At 51.7% G+C, this 16,304-nt stretch overlaps 2 protein-coding genes across 3 annotated transcripts; both read right to left on the reverse strand.

Annotated features, from left to right (window-relative positions):
- Positions 1 to 371: 371 nt before the first annotated feature.
- On the reverse strand, positions 372 to 6,492 carry RAD23A (RAD23 homolog A, nucleotide excision repair protein). Of its 2 annotated transcripts, none has more exons than XM_055543287.1 (9): positions 6,287 to 6,492; positions 4,664 to 4,825; positions 4,316 to 4,497; positions 4,121 to 4,176; positions 3,872 to 3,999; positions 3,532 to 3,610; positions 3,280 to 3,413; positions 1,251 to 1,415; positions 372 to 1,166 (listed from the first exon to the last, which is right to left on the reverse strand). In XM_055543287.1, exons 1-9 carry the CDS (start codon positions 6,356 to 6,358, stop codon positions 1,053 to 1,055), a joined length of 1,092 nt encoding a protein of 363 aa, XP_055399262.1. In that variant the 5' UTR covers positions 6,359 to 6,492; the 3' UTR covers positions 372 to 1,052. The 2 variants fall into 2 exon arrangements, with proteins under 2 accessions (XP_055399262.1, XP_055399267.1); XM_055543292.1 differs by having other exon boundaries at positions 3,280 to 3,410; positions 6,287 to 6,491.
- A 1,654-nt stretch (positions 6,493 to 8,146) lies between these two features.
- Positions 8,147 to 11,971, reverse strand: CALR (calreticulin). Its single transcript, XM_055543281.1, has 9 exons — positions 11,810 to 11,971; positions 11,340 to 11,441; positions 10,977 to 11,180; positions 10,436 to 10,530; positions 10,137 to 10,346; positions 9,941 to 10,054; positions 9,714 to 9,857; positions 9,009 to 9,101; positions 8,147 to 8,919 (listed from the first exon to the last, which is right to left on the reverse strand). The coding sequence occupies exons 1-9, from the start codon at positions 11,898 to 11,900 to the stop codon at positions 8,719 to 8,721; spliced, it is 1,254 nt and encodes a 417-aa protein (XP_055399256.1). The 5' UTR covers positions 11,901 to 11,971; the 3' UTR covers positions 8,147 to 8,718.
- Between the last annotated feature and the right edge of the window lie 4,333 nt (positions 11,972 to 16,304).

Here is a 16,304-nt window from a genome sequence, read left to right on the forward strand (position 1 = left end):
CTTCAGGGGGAAAAAGGGGCGGGGCACAATGGGGAAATAATGGAGGAGCAGATGGCAGAGGAGAAGAAGGCTTCTGTTTACCAACATTAATCTCCAGTAATTAGCCAATTACCAGGGGGGAAGTGTAGCCAAAACAGACTGTGGTGATGATGGGGGGGTGGAAAGAGCAGCAGCCCTTCCAAGGCTGGGGCCCACTGCCTGGGAATAACACAGCTTGGTGGTGGGGGCGGGGTACACTAGGAGCCACAATCTGCAGAGGCAGACAGACCCCTCTGCCCCTTTCATGGCATTCCCCCATCTCCTGTGCCCAACTAGCCCCTAGACCCAGACCAGCTGGAGTGGGAAGCCCCAGTAGGGATGAACTACAGGACTGGCTTTTAAAACTTTATTCACTTCAAAACCTTTATCAGAGACAACAGTTCTCTTCTGGGGTGGGGGGCTAGCCTCAAACTCCAGAGCAACTCTGATGTTTCCCCTTCCCCAAGCAGGACAAACCAGACCTTCCCCCCGCCAGCAAAGGGATGCAGGATGGAAGCCTAGGCCAGACCACAGAGGAGTCCTTGGGCCTCTTTAGCGTTCACCCCAGATGGAAAGATGTGAGACACTCCAATGGAGGATCAAAAGTTTGGAGCTCCAGCTTCCCCTCACCCTGGAAGAGGGCGGGGGAGGTCTCGGGGGCTCTCTGGGGGGGTGGGGAAGCAAGCAGCCGCCTCTCCATCTGGCTGCAGGGAGCTGGGACACAGGCCAAGAGGGGCCCATCTGTCACCTCCAGTTCTGCCAGCTCCTTAGAGCAGGCTGGGCTGGGGTGGGGGATGGGGAGAGGGGGACAGCTGTCTGGCCCAGGTCTTTTCAGGCCAAGATGGGAATGAGGGACCACTTTAGGAGAGTGGGAAGTTGGGTCGGAGTTTCTTTTTTTTAGTTTTTGATTTTTTTTTTCCACTTCTTAAATAAACATGAATATATATATATATTTTTTTCTTTTATAAAACTTTTGTGGAGAGGGGATGGGAGGGTGGGGAGGAGGGGGTGGTGGGCAGCCTGGCCTCCCAGCATCACTCGTCATCAAAGTTCTGACTCAGGAGGAAGTTGGCAGCCAAGTTCTCGTTTTTTTCACAAGCGAAGTAGGCCTGGATCACCAGGCTCTCTGGAAAGCCCAGGGCCTTCAACTGTGGGAAGACGGGCAGGTATAAGCAAGAGGTGAGGGCCCTGCCCACCCACGAGGTCACAGCCCTCTTGGACAGGCCTCTTACCCTCTCTATAGCTTCTTTCTCCTGCGGCGTCACCTGGATGTAGTTCATCTGCGGGGCCTCCTCACCTATGGCGCCCACCTCGCCCTCCACGTCTGAGATGTCCACCAGCTCCCCGGGGGGCTCATTCAACATCTGGATGAACTGCTCCTGATGCCGGCTGATTTGCTGTGGGAGACAGAGGAGGGAAGGGTGACCCACGGCCTTTGTCCCCCCCTCCCCCAGGTCCCTATCACAGCCCTTTGCACTCACTCAGCAAACATTTACAGGGCACCTACTCTGGCCAGCCACACAGTGGTGGACACGGGCCCTGTCCTAGAGGAGCTAATGTCCAGGATGGGGAGATAGGCCTTACGCACGCAAATAAATTGGCTATTATTTACAATGTAAATACTGACCCTGCCATACATCAGAGTAGACCTTGGTCTGGGAAAGACACTTTAAGCCAGGAGGGAGGGGCCTGTGATCCATAGGATGGAGAAGAAAGTTTGCTTCCACATAGAGCCAACAGCAAGTGTAAAGGCCCAGGGATGGGAGTGTATTTGGAAAACTCCAGAAACAAAAAAAATCCATATGGCAAAACTATAAACAAAGGAAAGGAGGAAGCAAAAGATGAGATCAGAGAGGGAGAGAAGGTCTAAACCGCTTTCTTCTAGTGCCTTCTAGCATAACGGGACACCACAGTGGTGAGAATCAACTAGGAAAAGACATCTGTGTACTTTTTAAAAAGATGAATTCATCTGGGTGTTACACATCTGGGGGGTTTTGATATGCCCCTATTTTTATGTACATTTGACAATTTTCACATCAAAGGAAAAAGCGCTTTTTCAGGAATCTGGATTCTGGTGGAGAATAACCACAGGAAAAGTGCAGAAGCAGAGGCCTGGATAGTAGCCGCCTGGGGACCCAGTAGAAGATGAGGTGGCAGCCACAGAGGTGGAGTGCAGGGCTGGGCTGAGTGTTCTGCAGGCAGAGCAAACAGGACAGGTGGGGGATAAGCCGAGCAGGCCCCCAGGTGCCTGGGGCTCAAGCAAGCCCAGGTTGGTCCTGGCAGGGTTAGGGAAGGCAGGGAGAATCTGCTCTGGTCTTGGATATGTAGAAAGCATTTTCATGGAGGCACCCAGTCAGTCATGGAGAACATGGCATCCAGAGGGTCCAGGCTGATCATACAAATTTAAGGCGGGGAGGGGGTTCCCTGGTGGCTCAGATAGTAAAGAATCTGCCTGCAATACAGGAAACCCAGGTTCAATCCCTGGATCGGGAAGATCCCCTGGAGAAGGGCATGGTAACCCACTCCAGTATTCTTGCTAAGAATTCCATGGACGGAGGAGGCTGGCAGGCTACAGTCCATAGGACTGCAAAGTCAGACATAACTGAGTGACTCACACACACACAGATTAAAGGCCCCAGGATTGACAGCAGATAAAGAATGAAGATGTGCAGCTCGGGCCCTCCAGCATCTGGAGGAGGGGAGCAGGAGGCAGCACAGGAGACTGAAACGTCTGGGGTAGAAGCAGCAGATGCCTGAATCAGGAGAGGCAGGCTTCACAGAGAACCCAGAGGACCCTGTCACACTCAGGGGTCACTGCTCCTCTGCCTCGGAACCTTCAAGGGCGGGATGGAGCTTTGCTGAGCTCGGTGGTCTCAGAACCAACCAGGGCACAGCAGTCCTGCAACCCTAGGGGTGTTTATGAAGCAACAGCTGCATGTGGAGCCAAGTCAGAGTGCAGGCCCCAGAGGCTGGCGGCAGACACACACTCCACCAGTTGCCAGGCTGCTCCAAACCTCTGGCGCCTCCTCTGCGGGAGTGTGACAACAGCGGCTACAGCTCACAGGCGGCTGGAGCATCAGGCGAAACCACGGAGGCCCTCAGGCCACAGGGAACAGCAGGGCACTATCGTGTCAGTTGTGCCTTCCAAGCTGAGACTCCCCTACCCACCATGCTGGGCTGCGCTCTCTCTCTGGGGGCTGTGGTACCCACAGGTAGGGGAGATGGGGCCTGCACCGACTCCCTCTGCCTCCAGGCCTGTACCTGTAAGAGCTGGGGGTTCTCCTGGCCCAGCTGCTGGAGCAGGGCTGGCAGCAGCGCAGGGTTCTGCTGAATCACCTGCCGCATGTTCTGGAACTGAGGCTGGTCTCGCAGAAATTCCAAGGGGTTCTCTCCTGCTGGCAGGGGGCAGGGGTGTGGTCAGACACCACCCTGGGCTCCCAGAAGTACGGGGTGTGGGATGAGTCAGGGGCCGCAACAGCAGGCACCCCACGCGCACACCTCCCAATCACTTACCTGCTTCTGTGGATGGCTGCTCTGAAACTTGGCTCTCCTGGACAGAACCGTGTTCTGGCTCGGGGCTCCCAGGAATTCCCTGTCAGGCGTCCTTTTAAGTTCCAAGCACAGACTGCCCACTGCCGCCCCTCCTGCATACTCAGCCCTGGCGGGAGACACAGGAGGCCTCCGCTCTGCCCTCCCAGGCCCACCCCACCGCTCTCCTCCCGGCTCCTGCAGTTCTTTCCTGGCTAGAACCCTAACCCAAACGTTTTGGGGGACAGATTCTGACCACCCTTCAGAGCACTGAAGTCCGTATGCTTCCTTGAGAACTCCCCGGGAGGCAGCAGCCCCACCTCACCGTGAGTAGATATTCCACAGCTCGGTGGGGGTTGTTGTAGCTGGCTCTCAGGGCGGCCACGACCCGCTCTCGCTCGTAGCCCATGGACATGATCTCCGTCAGCATTGTTTCATACTCAGAGCCCGTCACTGTGGAGGGAGCAGCAAAGGCTGGGTCACTGAGAAGGAAGGGCAGCTTCCCGGCCCTCCCATGCCCACAGGATGCCCCTGGGGCATCCAGCCATTTTCAATTGGGGGACCACCCACCCACCTAGCGTGGAGGCCGCGTCTTCCTCTCGCCCGCCGCTACCTGAAGAGGGAACAGAGCTGCAAATTCAAGAGAGAGAAATCGGACCCTGGCTTCTGGCGGCTAGCCCTCCCCCCAGGTGTGTGGAACCATGACCGTGGGCGCTGAAAGGGGCAGGGAAGACAGGGCCCAAACTGGGGCTGCAGCTCCTTGCCTTACCCTGACACAGACTCCGGGGACGTCGTGGGGGCAGATTCCTCCAAAGGGCTTTTGTCTTCTCTGGCAGTAGGTGGGGGGTGGGACATGCCTGAGGCAGGGGCTGACGGGAAGGATGTGGAAGACTCCGGGGTGGCAGTGGGTGAGGCCTCTGAGGGTACTGAGGTGCCTGGGCTGGTTTTAGCCTGTGACACCCAGAAAAAGGGAGCAGGCATCAGTACCCCTATCTAGCCCCGACATCCCTCCACAGCTCCGCCCCACCCTGTTCATGGCTAATCTCTCTTGGGCACAGGCTGTTTGCCAGCTCCCCAGCCAATCCACCCACCCTCCCAACCAGCAGACATCACCCACCTTGGTCACCATGACGACCACAAAGTTCTTCTCGTCAATGCGATAGTCCCTGATGGGGACATCGTCACTCAGGATCTTGCCAGCATAGATGAGTTTCTGTCCGGCCACGGGGAAAGCATCACGACCCTTCTCAGCTTCTATCTTCTCCTTTAGCACCTTCACCTGGAGGAAGGGGTAGATGATCATTGCAAACCCCCCAGATTCTCTCTTTCCTTGTAGTTTGGGGGCAGGCTGCAGGCCCTGATGGCTGAATAGCTAAGCTTCATAATCAAGCATAGTAGACCATTCTCCATTCAACGATATATTTACTGAACACTGAATATGTGCCAGGTGAAGTTTTAGGTACAGATGACAGAGCACGAAGACTCAACACATGTCCCTGTTTTCATAGAGGACACTCACGTGGGAGAATAAAAAAACTAATACGTATTTCAAATGATGTAAACACGATGAAATGCAATTCAAAATAAAGGGGAGACCTAAGGTTGCTGACAGTGGTGTTTACTGAGAGAATCCTAAGTTGATAGTGCTATTATAAATGTATACGTCACAGCTTTAAAGCCTTGTAATAACTGAGTGGAATAGGTACCATGAGCCTCATTTTGTATTTTTTAAAAGTTATTTATTTGGCTGTATAGGATCTTAGTTTTGGCATATGGGATCTAGTTCCCTGACCAAGGATTGAATCCAGGCCCCCTGCACTGAAAGTGCAGTATCAACCACTGCACCAGGAAGCAAGTTCCATATCCTTATTTTATATTTGAGAAAAATAGAGGCACAGACATTACCTAACTTTTCCAAACAGCTGGGTTGGTCAAAAAAATCTGTTTGTTTCCTTTTTACAAAAAATGAACTTCAATATCTCCCTCATGGGGGAAATTGTGCAAAAAGTGCCAAATACACGTTTTTTAGGTCCTAAGTCTCTTTCCGGCCAAAAGCACAGCATCATCTTTAGACCGTGGGCTCTAGAGACTTGAGGCAAATCCGAACTGAAATCAGCTCCGCCACGCCTTGCTGTATGCATTGCGACTATAGCAAAGTTCTTCAAGCTCAAAGTTTCCACATCTGTTAAGTGAGGACACGCAAGAGTGCCCAGATGACAAGCCTACTTTGCAAAGTTAGTAAAACATCATGAAAACGCTCAGCGACTGGTGAAAAACAAACACGGACCACTGAAACTCAGACCGTTTATTATCATCATAGTTGCTGTCATCACCCGGCATCTCCTGATCACTACTCCCAGATTTGGCCACCAAGGTCCCGAGGCAAAGCCTACAAAGGTGGGAACTCGGGAGGACCCATTCCAGAGAAAGCAGCCCGGCCGGCAATCTGAGCCTGCGGATCCCGCGCCCCGCGAGGGCGCTGACATTGGAGCCGGGACCTGGCGGGCGTCCCGGAGGTGGGGCCTCCCCTGGAGATCGACCCAAGAGCGCCGCCCGAGCCACCAGGGGCAGAGCCAGGGACCATCAGGGTATCTGGGAAAGTCAGGCCCGTAGGGCGAATGGGCAGGGCGCGACCCTGCGCCGTCTTGCCCGCCTCTGTCGTCGGGATCCCGGCCTCCCCGCCCCCACCCCACCCGCTGCACCCGTCGCTCCCGCTCCGGAGCTCCGGCCTGGCTCGCACCGTCTCATCAGGCTCCATGCGGATCTTGAAGGTCTGCTGCTGCAGTGTTTTGAGCGTGATCGTGACGGCCATGGTGGGACCCGAGCGACAGAGCGGCCCCAGAATCCTCACACGACATGCAACTCACGCCGCCGCCATCTTAGCGCCCAGCCGCGCCGCACACCGACAGCTTCCGGGGCAGGCAGTGCGCGCGCCGACCACCACAACACGTGACATGAGCGCGCCCCCTTGGCCATCGCGAGCATGCGCACGAGCGCGGCCTCGAGCAAAGCATGCGCAGACTCAATTCTATTCCGTGAGAGGGGAGGGGGACTTCTTGCTCTACCATCAAGTGGCTTCCTGCGAGTGACGCCATGCCCGTTAGCGGTGACGTCATAGGCCACAAAATGGCTCTGAGACCCCCAGTTTCACGCCCATGAGTTTGTTGACGTTTAACAAGCAATGTACTTGCTAACTTTTCATTTCTTCCACAAAAGCTTAATGTCTTTTTGCTCGTTCCAAATGAGCCTTACTCTGGTCTGGCCACCTGACAGGAAGCCTATCAAGCCCGGAAAGAACTAGAAAGTATACTTGAAAGGTCACCAACAGTTAAACACGGAAATCGACCACGGACGTGGGGACACAATGCCATTCTGTGGCCTCATTAATCCCTAACGGAAGAGCTGGATTTTTGGAATGAATAACAGCTCCTGGGTCTCCCTACCTCTCTGCTGCCCCTCCCCTGATCACTTTGTTCACCCAACTATCTCCATCTGACTCCATCAAGTACTCCGAGTACTTGAGGATTTCCCTACACTGAACACAAAATTCTCTCCTTAAACTTTCCCCGGATATGCCAATTCTGGAGGCCTCCCAGAAGGGTGGGGCTAGGCCCCAAGACACTCGGAAGGAGTCCTACCCATGGAACAAGGAGTGAAGGGTTGGTTAGCCAAAGCTGAAGGTGCTTTGGCAGACAGGATGGAGGTGATGTACTTGTCTTCCATTTAGTGGGTGAACTTTCCACCCTACTCCCATCCTGAACAGACCATTACCTGCCACTTAACCAGCTCTTCTTACCATTCACATCTGAGAAAACACCAGGCGGTGGCCTGCCACCTCACTCCTTACCCAACTATTACCAGGTCCTGCAGCTTCTCCCTTCAGAGCATATCCTGTGCTAGTAAGCTTTCACAAGCCTAGGTCAGACAGGGGTGAGGAATTCTTTCTTCCCTCTCCTGCAGTTAAGAGACATCAGTTCCCAACCACCCACTGGACATTAATGGCAGCCTTGTGGGGCCCAACAAAGTGGGCCTATGCCAACCTACAGGCCCACAGGCTCTTCTGACACTCACTCCCTCCCTTGGGGCCACCTCTTTTCCTTCAAGAGGTTCAAACCCTGACTTGGCCACTGAAGGCCACTGGGGTAGATAACATCTCTGAATCTATTTCCTTGACTATAAAAGGAATTAATAGCTTTTAACACTAGCTAGTAGTCAGAAAATGTGTTTAAAACTAATATCTGTGTAGTCTTGCTCCTTCACCAGCAAGAGATGTGTATGCGGTTCAATGTGAACGAGTTCACATGAATTGATGGCTAAGGTGTGGGTTCAAAACCCACCTCTTCCTAAATCGGTCTCAAACTCAACTGATACCAGAATGAAAACTCACCAGTTTGATGAAAGGACTCCAGGAGCTAATAAATGGAGTGTATTTGTAATGACACTGGAAATGGTTACTCTTTCTCATTCACCTGAGGTTCTGGAGATAAACAAGGGCTCCTGTAACCTTATGGGGACATTCAGCCAACAATTCTAGTGGCTAAAAAACAAATCTCACTAAACAATTACCTCTCCCAGGAGACACAGGAGGAAGACACAAAACTTAATTTAATAGAAATTTTGTTTGTAGTTCTTACATTCTCAGCATGAGCTGAGCTAGAACCCGCTGCCCCAACTCAGAAGTGGCCCAGTCCTGGGGGCAGGGAGAAAGGGGAAGGGATCAGAGCTAAGGCCTTAAGAGCCCCATTCTTCCTCAGTGCTGGGGGGCTGGGGATGCCACCCTCTTCTCCTACCCCACCCTCTGGGATCCAGGAAGAATAGATGGAATTTTGGGCCTGGGGCTTCTCCTCCACACCACATCCCACCCTGAGTCCCCAAGCTGGAAGGGAACTTAGGGATCTGGAGTGAAGGGGACAGAAGAAAGCAAAGATGTCAATCAAGACAGATGAAGGCCAGGGGTGAGGGCTGAAGAGAATCAGAGACAAAATGCCAGTAAAAAAAAAAAAAGTTAAAAAAAGGGGGGGAGGGGGAGCCAAAAACAAAATCCACCCCAAATTGGAACCCGCCTGGAAAAAAATCAAAGTTCTCCAGTCTCATAGAGACATTATTTGGCGCAGCCGGCTCTGCGGCAGGAGCGCTCAGGCCTCAGTCCAGCCCTGGAAGCGGAGGTGGCCCCTACAGCTCATCCTTGGCCTGGCCAGCGGCAGCATCTTCTTCCTCCTCCTCTTCCTTCTCATCTTCATCCTCCTCATCCTCATCCTTGTCTTCGTCCTCATCTTTGTCTGCCTCTTCCTCCTCCTTGCCTTTCTTCTCCTCCTCCTCCTCGTGTAGCCTCTGCTCTTCATCCTGCTTGTCCTTCATTTGCTTTTCTGCTGCCTGTGTACAAACCACACATACACCCCTCAGGCCTGGACTCCCCTGCCAACCCTTCCCACCCCCATAACCAGGCTGGACCTTGGTTTCACCTTTGTAACACCCCACGTCTCGTTGCCAAACTCCTCAGCATATGCTTCATCGTTGGTGATGAGGAAGTTGTCAAAGATGGTGCCAGACTTGACCTGTATAGGGCCAGAATGGGTGGTCAGAAGGGATACCTGTTGGCCTTGGCCTTGAAAAGGTCTCCTGCCCATGCTCACATAACCACTACACAATACTACAGTCTAACATTGCAGTTGAAAAATAGGCTGCCTGGATTCAAACCTCAGCTCTGCCATTTACTATATATGATCTTGAGCTGGTGACGTCATCTCTTTGCACCTCAGTATCTTCATCTATAAAATGGGTTCTCATTCTCTTCTTCAAACTATCTTTCTAGTACATTCTATGTGCCAAGCAGCATACCAGATGCAGAAAGTACGCTGGCAAACAGGACAAAAATTCGGTCCCTGTGAAGCTAAGTTCTAATGGGGTTATCTGCCTGCCTTTCTAGGCTGTTGGGTGCAATTAAGTGAATAAGTTCCCACAGAGATACTTGGAAGTAGTACCTGGAACATATTAAGTACAAGCCAAAGCAGGTGCTGTAAGAACCCCGTAATGACAAACCAGGAATTTCTTAAAAGAAAAAGGGGGGGCACCATTCAGGAGTCTGCCCGCCCTTGTCCCCTTTTCTCCTGGGTTGCCCTGAGCACCTGAGGTCCCCTAGGGAGCTGCCTTTTCCCTCCATGTCTCACCTGCCAAAGATCCAAGCCTAGAACAGCAAAGTTTTCATAGGCATAGATGTTGCTGTCAGGGGAATACTCAGGGTTGTCAATCTCTGGATGAATCCAAATGCCCTTGTACTCTGGGTTGTCGATCTGCCTGGGTTTCCACTCCCCCTGCAGAAGTAAACCGATGATGGGTGAGCGAATGTCATTGCCTTCCCCATTGTGCACCACCCTCCTCAGAGTGCCAGACCCACCTTGTACTCTGGGTTCTGAATAACAGGTGGTTCCCACTCTCCGTCCATCTCTTCATCCCAGTCCTCAGGTTTCTTAGCATCAGGGTCAGGAATGTGCTCAGGCTTGTCCCAATCCTGAGGATACATTAGGAGGTCAGAGTAGACCCAGCTGTCCTCCACACCCTCCATGGTGGGGAGCCCCTGCCCAAGCACCAACCTCAGGCTTGGAGTCTGTGGGGTCATCGATCTTGGCGCGATCGTCCCAGTCTTCAGGCTTAGCGGCATCAGGATCCTTTATCTTCTTGGGTGGCAAGAAATCCCAATCGTCCTCCAAGGAGCCTGACTCCACCTGGCTGTTGTCAATCTTCACCTCATAGGTATTATTAGGCCGCACAATCAGCGTGTACAGGTGGGTGAATTCATCGTCCTAAAGAGAATGGAAGATGAGTGGCCCCGCCCACCAGCCTGGGCTCAAAGCCTCCCCTCACAGCCATTTGTCACCACCCCAAGGCACACCTTGCAGCGGATATCCTTGTTGATCAGCACATTCTTGCCCTTGTAGTTGAAGATGACATGAACCTTCTTGGTGCCGGGGCCACAGATGTCCGGGCCTTGATGAAAAGCAGATCTGGTCAGAACTACAGTCTTTCCACCATTACAAGTCCCTGCCCACCCCATTAAAAAAAGACAACTTGGTTCTTTAACTCAGGACTGTCAAGCTGAAAAAACACACTTCAGACCTTCTCTCTAAGGAACTGGGGGAGGACACTTAAAAAAAAAACACATCAGTGTTCCAGAACTCAGTATCTTCACTTGCACAACTAGGAACGAGGAAATGCCTATATAATAAAATTGCACGAATTAGTCTGAGGTCGATGATAAAAATGCAGTAAGTCATTCCTATCTATTCTCTCACCTTCCCTATCAAAGATATGTCTAAAGCATTTAAGTGCTTTCTGTGCTCTCAAGACCACCGTTCATGGGCTATAAAGAACTCCCGGGGTTTTAAACTCCCTCTAAGTGACCAGAAATCAGCACCAGGGTGGGGTCCGCTCACCAAACATTATGTTGTATTCGGAGTCTCCGTGCATGTCTGTCTGATCCAAACCAGCTGGAAACAGCTTCACATAGCCGCCCCCACAGTCGATGTTCTGCTCGTGTTTCACCGTGAACTGCACCACCAGCGTCTGACCCTTGTTGCTGAAGGGCTCAAATCTCGCCGACAGAGCGTAGAACCGGGCATCCTGGCTAGTCTGCAGGCCTACCGAGAGACTATAGTCAGATCAGGGCTCAGCACCAACCCCCGGGGAACCCTAAGGCTGTAAAACACAGGCCAGTCCTCCTTCCTCCACCTGCCCTACTCCTAGGGATACCCAAACTCTGTCCTCCTGGATCTGAGCACCCACTCCTAAGTTCTTACCTTTATCTTTCTCTTGGTCACCATAGAACTTGCCGGAACTGAGAACGAATTTGCCAAAATCCGGTTTGTGCTTGGATTCGATCCAGCGCTCGGTCCACCCGTCTAGAGGACCAAAAAGGCAGGTAAGCGCGGCGGTGCTGATCAACCCCCCACCAAACATCTACCAGGAGCCACAAACTGCTGGGAGCAAGGAAGGAGATTCCTCCCTCCCCCCAGACTGTCCCCACCCCAACCTCTAGTTTGACATCTCTGGTGACTTTAAAGATCTTCGGGCAAACCCTAACTCCCGCCTCGGAAAGCCGCTGCTCCCTCCACGCTCCCCAGGGACGCCGAAGGAAGGCTCGCCTTCGGCTCCAGTCCTTGAAGGAAACCGTGTTGGCCCTCTGAGCAGTAATTACAAGCGACACGCAGATATGGGCCGGGGGGCCAGCCGCGTCGTTAGGACGATCTCGAGCGGGACTAGCCGTTACCTCCGTCCAGAAACTGCTCCTTAAAGTAAACGGTGGGATCAGCGGCGGCCAGGCCAAGAAGGCCGAGCAGCAGCGGCACGGGTAGCAGCATGGCGGGCCGAGGGGGCGGTGGCGCGCGGGCCCTTTAAGTTGCTCGTCCGGCAGCAGCTCTGCAGTGGGGACGGACGCCGCCGCCGGCCGTGCCCTTTTATACCCCGCCTGCTCTCAAACCAGCCTGGTCCGGCCTCTTGGCCCGCCTCCCTCACTTTATCATTGGTCTGTGGCCATAACCCTGCCTTTCCATTGGACCCTTCTGGGCTCAGCAGGTTAGGCTGTGCCTCGGAACGCTGGGTTCCCAGATGGCCGATTTCTATTGGCCGCACCACTGGCCAATGAAGGTCGACCACGCGTTGTGGGGGACGCCCACCGGTGAAGTGGGGGGCCTCGAGCCCCTCAGGCCAGGTCATGTGACCAGACCTCGGCCCAGCCCCGCCCTCCCCTGCGCGCGGCGTTCGGGATCTAGGCGTTTAAAGAACACGCGCGAGCTGTGATGTTCCGTGAAGCTAGGGTCCGGCTCCATTCTAGACTCCGCTCAACCCTTCTACAAGGATGAGTGGGCAAGGTTTTCCTAGCGTCTTTCTATTCTGAGTTTGGAGAACCCCACCACTCCCACCTTCTCTTTCTCTTCCTTCCCACTCCTCTTCCCGTCCTCCACCCGCCTCCCTCCCCCCCCGCCTTCCTCCCCACCCCTTCTACCCACCCCCCCCCCCCGCCCCCCAGAGGGCACCGAGCCCTGGGGCTTCACTTCCTCCCAGCGCCGGAGCCGTGCAGGCCTGGGGGAAGAGTGCCTGTTCTCTTCTCCGTACGGCCCCCGTAGTGACCTGGCAGCCTGTAAGACTGCTTCTGTGTGAGCTGGGGCAAGTCATTCAACCTCTTTGAAATCACAGGATCTCTTGAAAGGCCAGGAGGAGCGACCCCGGCCAGCTGCTGTCCGGCAGAAATGCTTTCCAAGCTTTTAGGGATTTTTTGGAACAGAGGGAAGGACCCTGACGGCTCAAAAGATGTGACGATAGGCTGTGGTTCCTCTCGCTGCAGCCTGTCCTTTACCTCCCTCCCATCCCCGCCCCCCAGCCGGTAAATGAAAGGGGTCGCCGCCTTGTGGTCTCCCGCAAACGGCCTGCTTTTGCAATTAAACGGCTGAATATGAGCGGGCAGGGGGTTCCGTTGGGGAGGAGAAAAAAAAAAGAGACAGATGGTGAGGAAGATAAGGTCCAAGAGAGGTGGGTAGGACCCCTGAGACTAGAGCCTTCTTCTGAGGCCGCCGGCACATGACAGACAGTGACTGACACCGGCTCCATACCCCTAGGCTGCAGGAAGGAGGAAGGAGAACTGGGACTTTCCCAAACTGAGCAAATAGGCTCTGGACTTGGGAAGTAGGAATAAACTTGGCCGGGGGGTGGGGATTCTGGCAAAAGAGTGGGGAGGGGGCTCTTCCCCTCCAGTGGTGGGGACTCGAAAGGGAGGTATGACTAGTTTTGAAGAAGTTGGGGTTCTACTCCTTCCCCCAAACAGTATGGCGTATAACCCAAAGTGTTCCTCGCTGATGAAACCCACACCCACCAAGTCTGGGATGACCACGCTAGGCTTTGCACTGACGTTCCTGCTACCTTCCCTTTCTCCCACCATGTGTCATGGACACAGGGGCTTGGTGCTTCTGGACAGTAGAATCTGTGCCTATCCTGTTCACCTGACCATTCCACAATGTCTCCTATAGCACGAGGCACAGAACAGGCTTAAAACCTACTTGATACCTTGATATATATATATATATATAAAAAACCTACCCGATATGTGACAGAAGGAAGGGACAAAGGACTCTTGCTAGAGCAAGAGTGGAGAAAGCAAAAATGGAGAAAGTGCTTTTTTGGGGGGCAGTACAGAGTCTCCGTATCTGTGCGGGGGCTTGGGGGAGGCTTCTCCTTGTGCTGGCTTCTCTTGTTGCAGAGCAGGGGCTCTAGGGTGCAAAGGCTTAGTTACTCTGCAGTATTGGAATCTTCCCAAACCAGTAGTTGAAAACCCTGGTCCCTCAACATTGACAGGTAAATTCTTTTTATTTTTTTTTTATTGAAGGATAATTGCTTTGCAGAATTTTGTTGTCGTCTGTCAAACCTCAACATGAATCAGCCATAGGTATACATATATCCCCTCCCTTTTGAACCTCCCTCCCATCTCCCTCCCCATCCCACCCCTCTAGGTTGATACAGAGTCCCTGTTTGAGTTTCCTGAGCCATACAGCAAATTCCTGTTGGCTGTCTATTTTACAGGTGGTAATGTAAGTTTCCATGTTACTCTTTCCATGCATCTCACCCTCTCCTCCCCTCTCCCCATGTCCGTAAGTCTATTCTCTATGTCTGTTTCTCCATTGCTGCCCTGTAAATAAATTCTTCAGTACCATTTTTCTATATTCTGTATATGTGTGTTAGAATACGATATTTATCTTTCTCTTTCTGACTCACTTCACTCTGTATAATAGGTTCTAGGTTCATCTACCTCATCACAACTGACTCTAATGCATTCCTTTATATGGCTGAGTAATATTCCATTGGGTATATGTACCACAACTTCTTTATCCATTCATCTGTCGATGGACATCTTGGTTGTTTCCATGTTCTAGGTATTGTAAATAATGCTGCAATGAACAATGGGATACATGTGTCTTTTTCAACCCTCATTTTCTCAGGTTATATGCCTTAGGAATGGGATTGCTGGGTCATATGGTGGTTTTATTTCTAATTTTTTAAGGAATCTCCATACTGTCTTCCATTGTGGCTGTACAATTTACTTACATTCCCACCAACAGTACAGAGCATTCCCTTTTTTCCACATCCTCTCCAGCATTTAGTGTTTGTAGACTTTTTGATGATGACCATTCTGACTGGTGTGAGGTGATATCGTGTAGTTTTGATAGTTTTGATTTGCATTTCTCTAATAATGAGCGATATTGAGCATCTTTTCAAGTGATTGTTAGTATGTCGTCTTTGGAGAAATGTCTATTTAGGTCTTTTCCCCAGTTTTTGATTGGGTCATTTGTTTTTCTGGTATTGAGTTGGCAGGAGAATTCTTAACCACTGGACCACCAGGGAAGTCCTGGGAGAAGTGCTTTGAAACTAAGATGAGACTTTGAGGAATGCATTCTGAATTTTTGTCAGGACCTCACTATATGTCCAGAATCGGGGGATATTAGTAACCCCATTTTCCAGGCTCAAGTAACAGTTGTGATGGCTGAATGAGTAAATAGGGCTTCCCAGGTGGCCCAGTGGTGAAGAATCCACCTGTCAGTGCTGGAGATGGGAAGATCTCCTGCAGAAGGAAATGGCAACCCAGTCCAGTATTCTTACCTGGAAAATTCCATTGACAGAGGAGCCGGGTGGGCTCCATGGCCGGGGGAGGGGAGGTGGTCACAAAAAGTCGGACACAACTGAGCCACTAAACAACAACAAATGAATAAATGCATGCTGCTTAGACTAGCACTTGACTCAGAGTTCTTACTCAATACCAGCAAATACTGCATACATGTGTGTACCAGCAAATACTACATTAAGTACTATTGTACCTACTTCTCAGTTACCTGGGCTCATATCATTTCCATCCAAGGGAGGAAACAGGCACAGAAAGATGAAGTGATTTTGCTGGGTGACAAAAATGGCAGATCTGGGATTAGACTCTACTTGTGCTGCCTAATGTAGTCTCCACCATTGACTATAGCCACGTGTGACTATTGCCTTTTGAAAAGTAGCTGTTAACTGAGATGAGCTGTAAGTGTAAAATATACATCAGAATTTAAAGACAATATGAAAAAAAAATGAAAATATTTCACTAATATTAAATAATGAAATGAAAGTTTGGACAGCTCAAGTTCTATAAATTCCTCAAATTAATACCACCCCCTTTAATTTTGTATTTAAAAATTTTTATTTATTCTTGGCTGTGCTGGGTCTACCTTGTGGCACACAGGCTTTCTCTGGTTTCAACGAGCAGGGGCTACTGTCTGGTTACAGCACCTGGGCTTCTTGCTGCAGTGGCTTCTCTGCTCAGGAGTTGTGGTGCGCTGGCTCCAGAGCACATGAGCTTCGTAGTTGCAGGGCAAAGGATTTAGCTGCTCTTCAGCATGTGGAATATTCCTAACCACTGGACTACCAGGGAAGTCCTGACCCCTTTTGTTTTAAACATCAACAATTAGGGTAAAATTATATTTGTATCTCAAATTACATTTCTTTGTTTTGGCCAGGCCTGAGGCATGCCAACCAGGGATCAAACCCATTCATTCTGCAGTGGAATTGTGGAGTTCTAACCACTGGAAAGGAAAAGGCAATGGCAACCCACTCCAGTCCTCTTGCCTGGAAAATCCCATGGACGGAGAAGCCTCGTAGGCTGCAGTCCATGGGTTCGCTAAGAGTCGGACACGACTGAGCGACTTCACTTTCACTTTTCACTTTCATGCATTGGAGAAGGAAAT

This window comes from Bubalus kerabau, chromosome 1 (genome assembly GCF_029407905.1).
Source record: "Bubalus kerabau isolate K-KA32 ecotype Philippines breed swamp buffalo chromosome 1, PCC_UOA_SB_1v2, whole genome shotgun sequence".
NCBI classification, from domain to species: domain Eukaryota; kingdom Metazoa; phylum Chordata; class Mammalia; order Artiodactyla; family Bovidae; genus Bubalus; species Bubalus kerabau.

Coding starts and splice junctions, on each gene's coding strand:
- RAD23A (XM_055543287.1), bottom strand. CDS start 6,358: ATGGCCGTCACGATCACGCTCAAAACACTGCAGCAGCAGACCTTCAAG. Junction 4,826..6,286: donor GCATGGAGCCTGATGAGACG/GTGCGAGCCAGG, acceptor CCCTTCCTCCAG/GTGAAGGTGCTAAAGGAGAA. Junction 3,414..3,531: donor GCAGCCATCCACAGAAGCAG/GTAAGTGATTGG, acceptor GCCCCCTGCCAG/CAGGAGAGAACCCCTTGGAA.
- CALR (XM_055543281.1), bottom strand. CDS start 11,900: ATGCTGCTACCCGTGCCGCTGCTGCTCGGCCTTCTTGGCCTGGCCGCC. Junction 11,181..11,339: donor TGACCAAGAGAAAGATAAAG/GTAAGAACTTAG, acceptor GTCTCTCGGTAG/GCCTGCAGACTAGCCAGGAT. Junction 10,531..10,976: donor CGAATACAACATAATGTTTG/GTGAGCGGACCC, acceptor CTTTTCATCAAG/GCCCGGACATCTGTGGCCCC.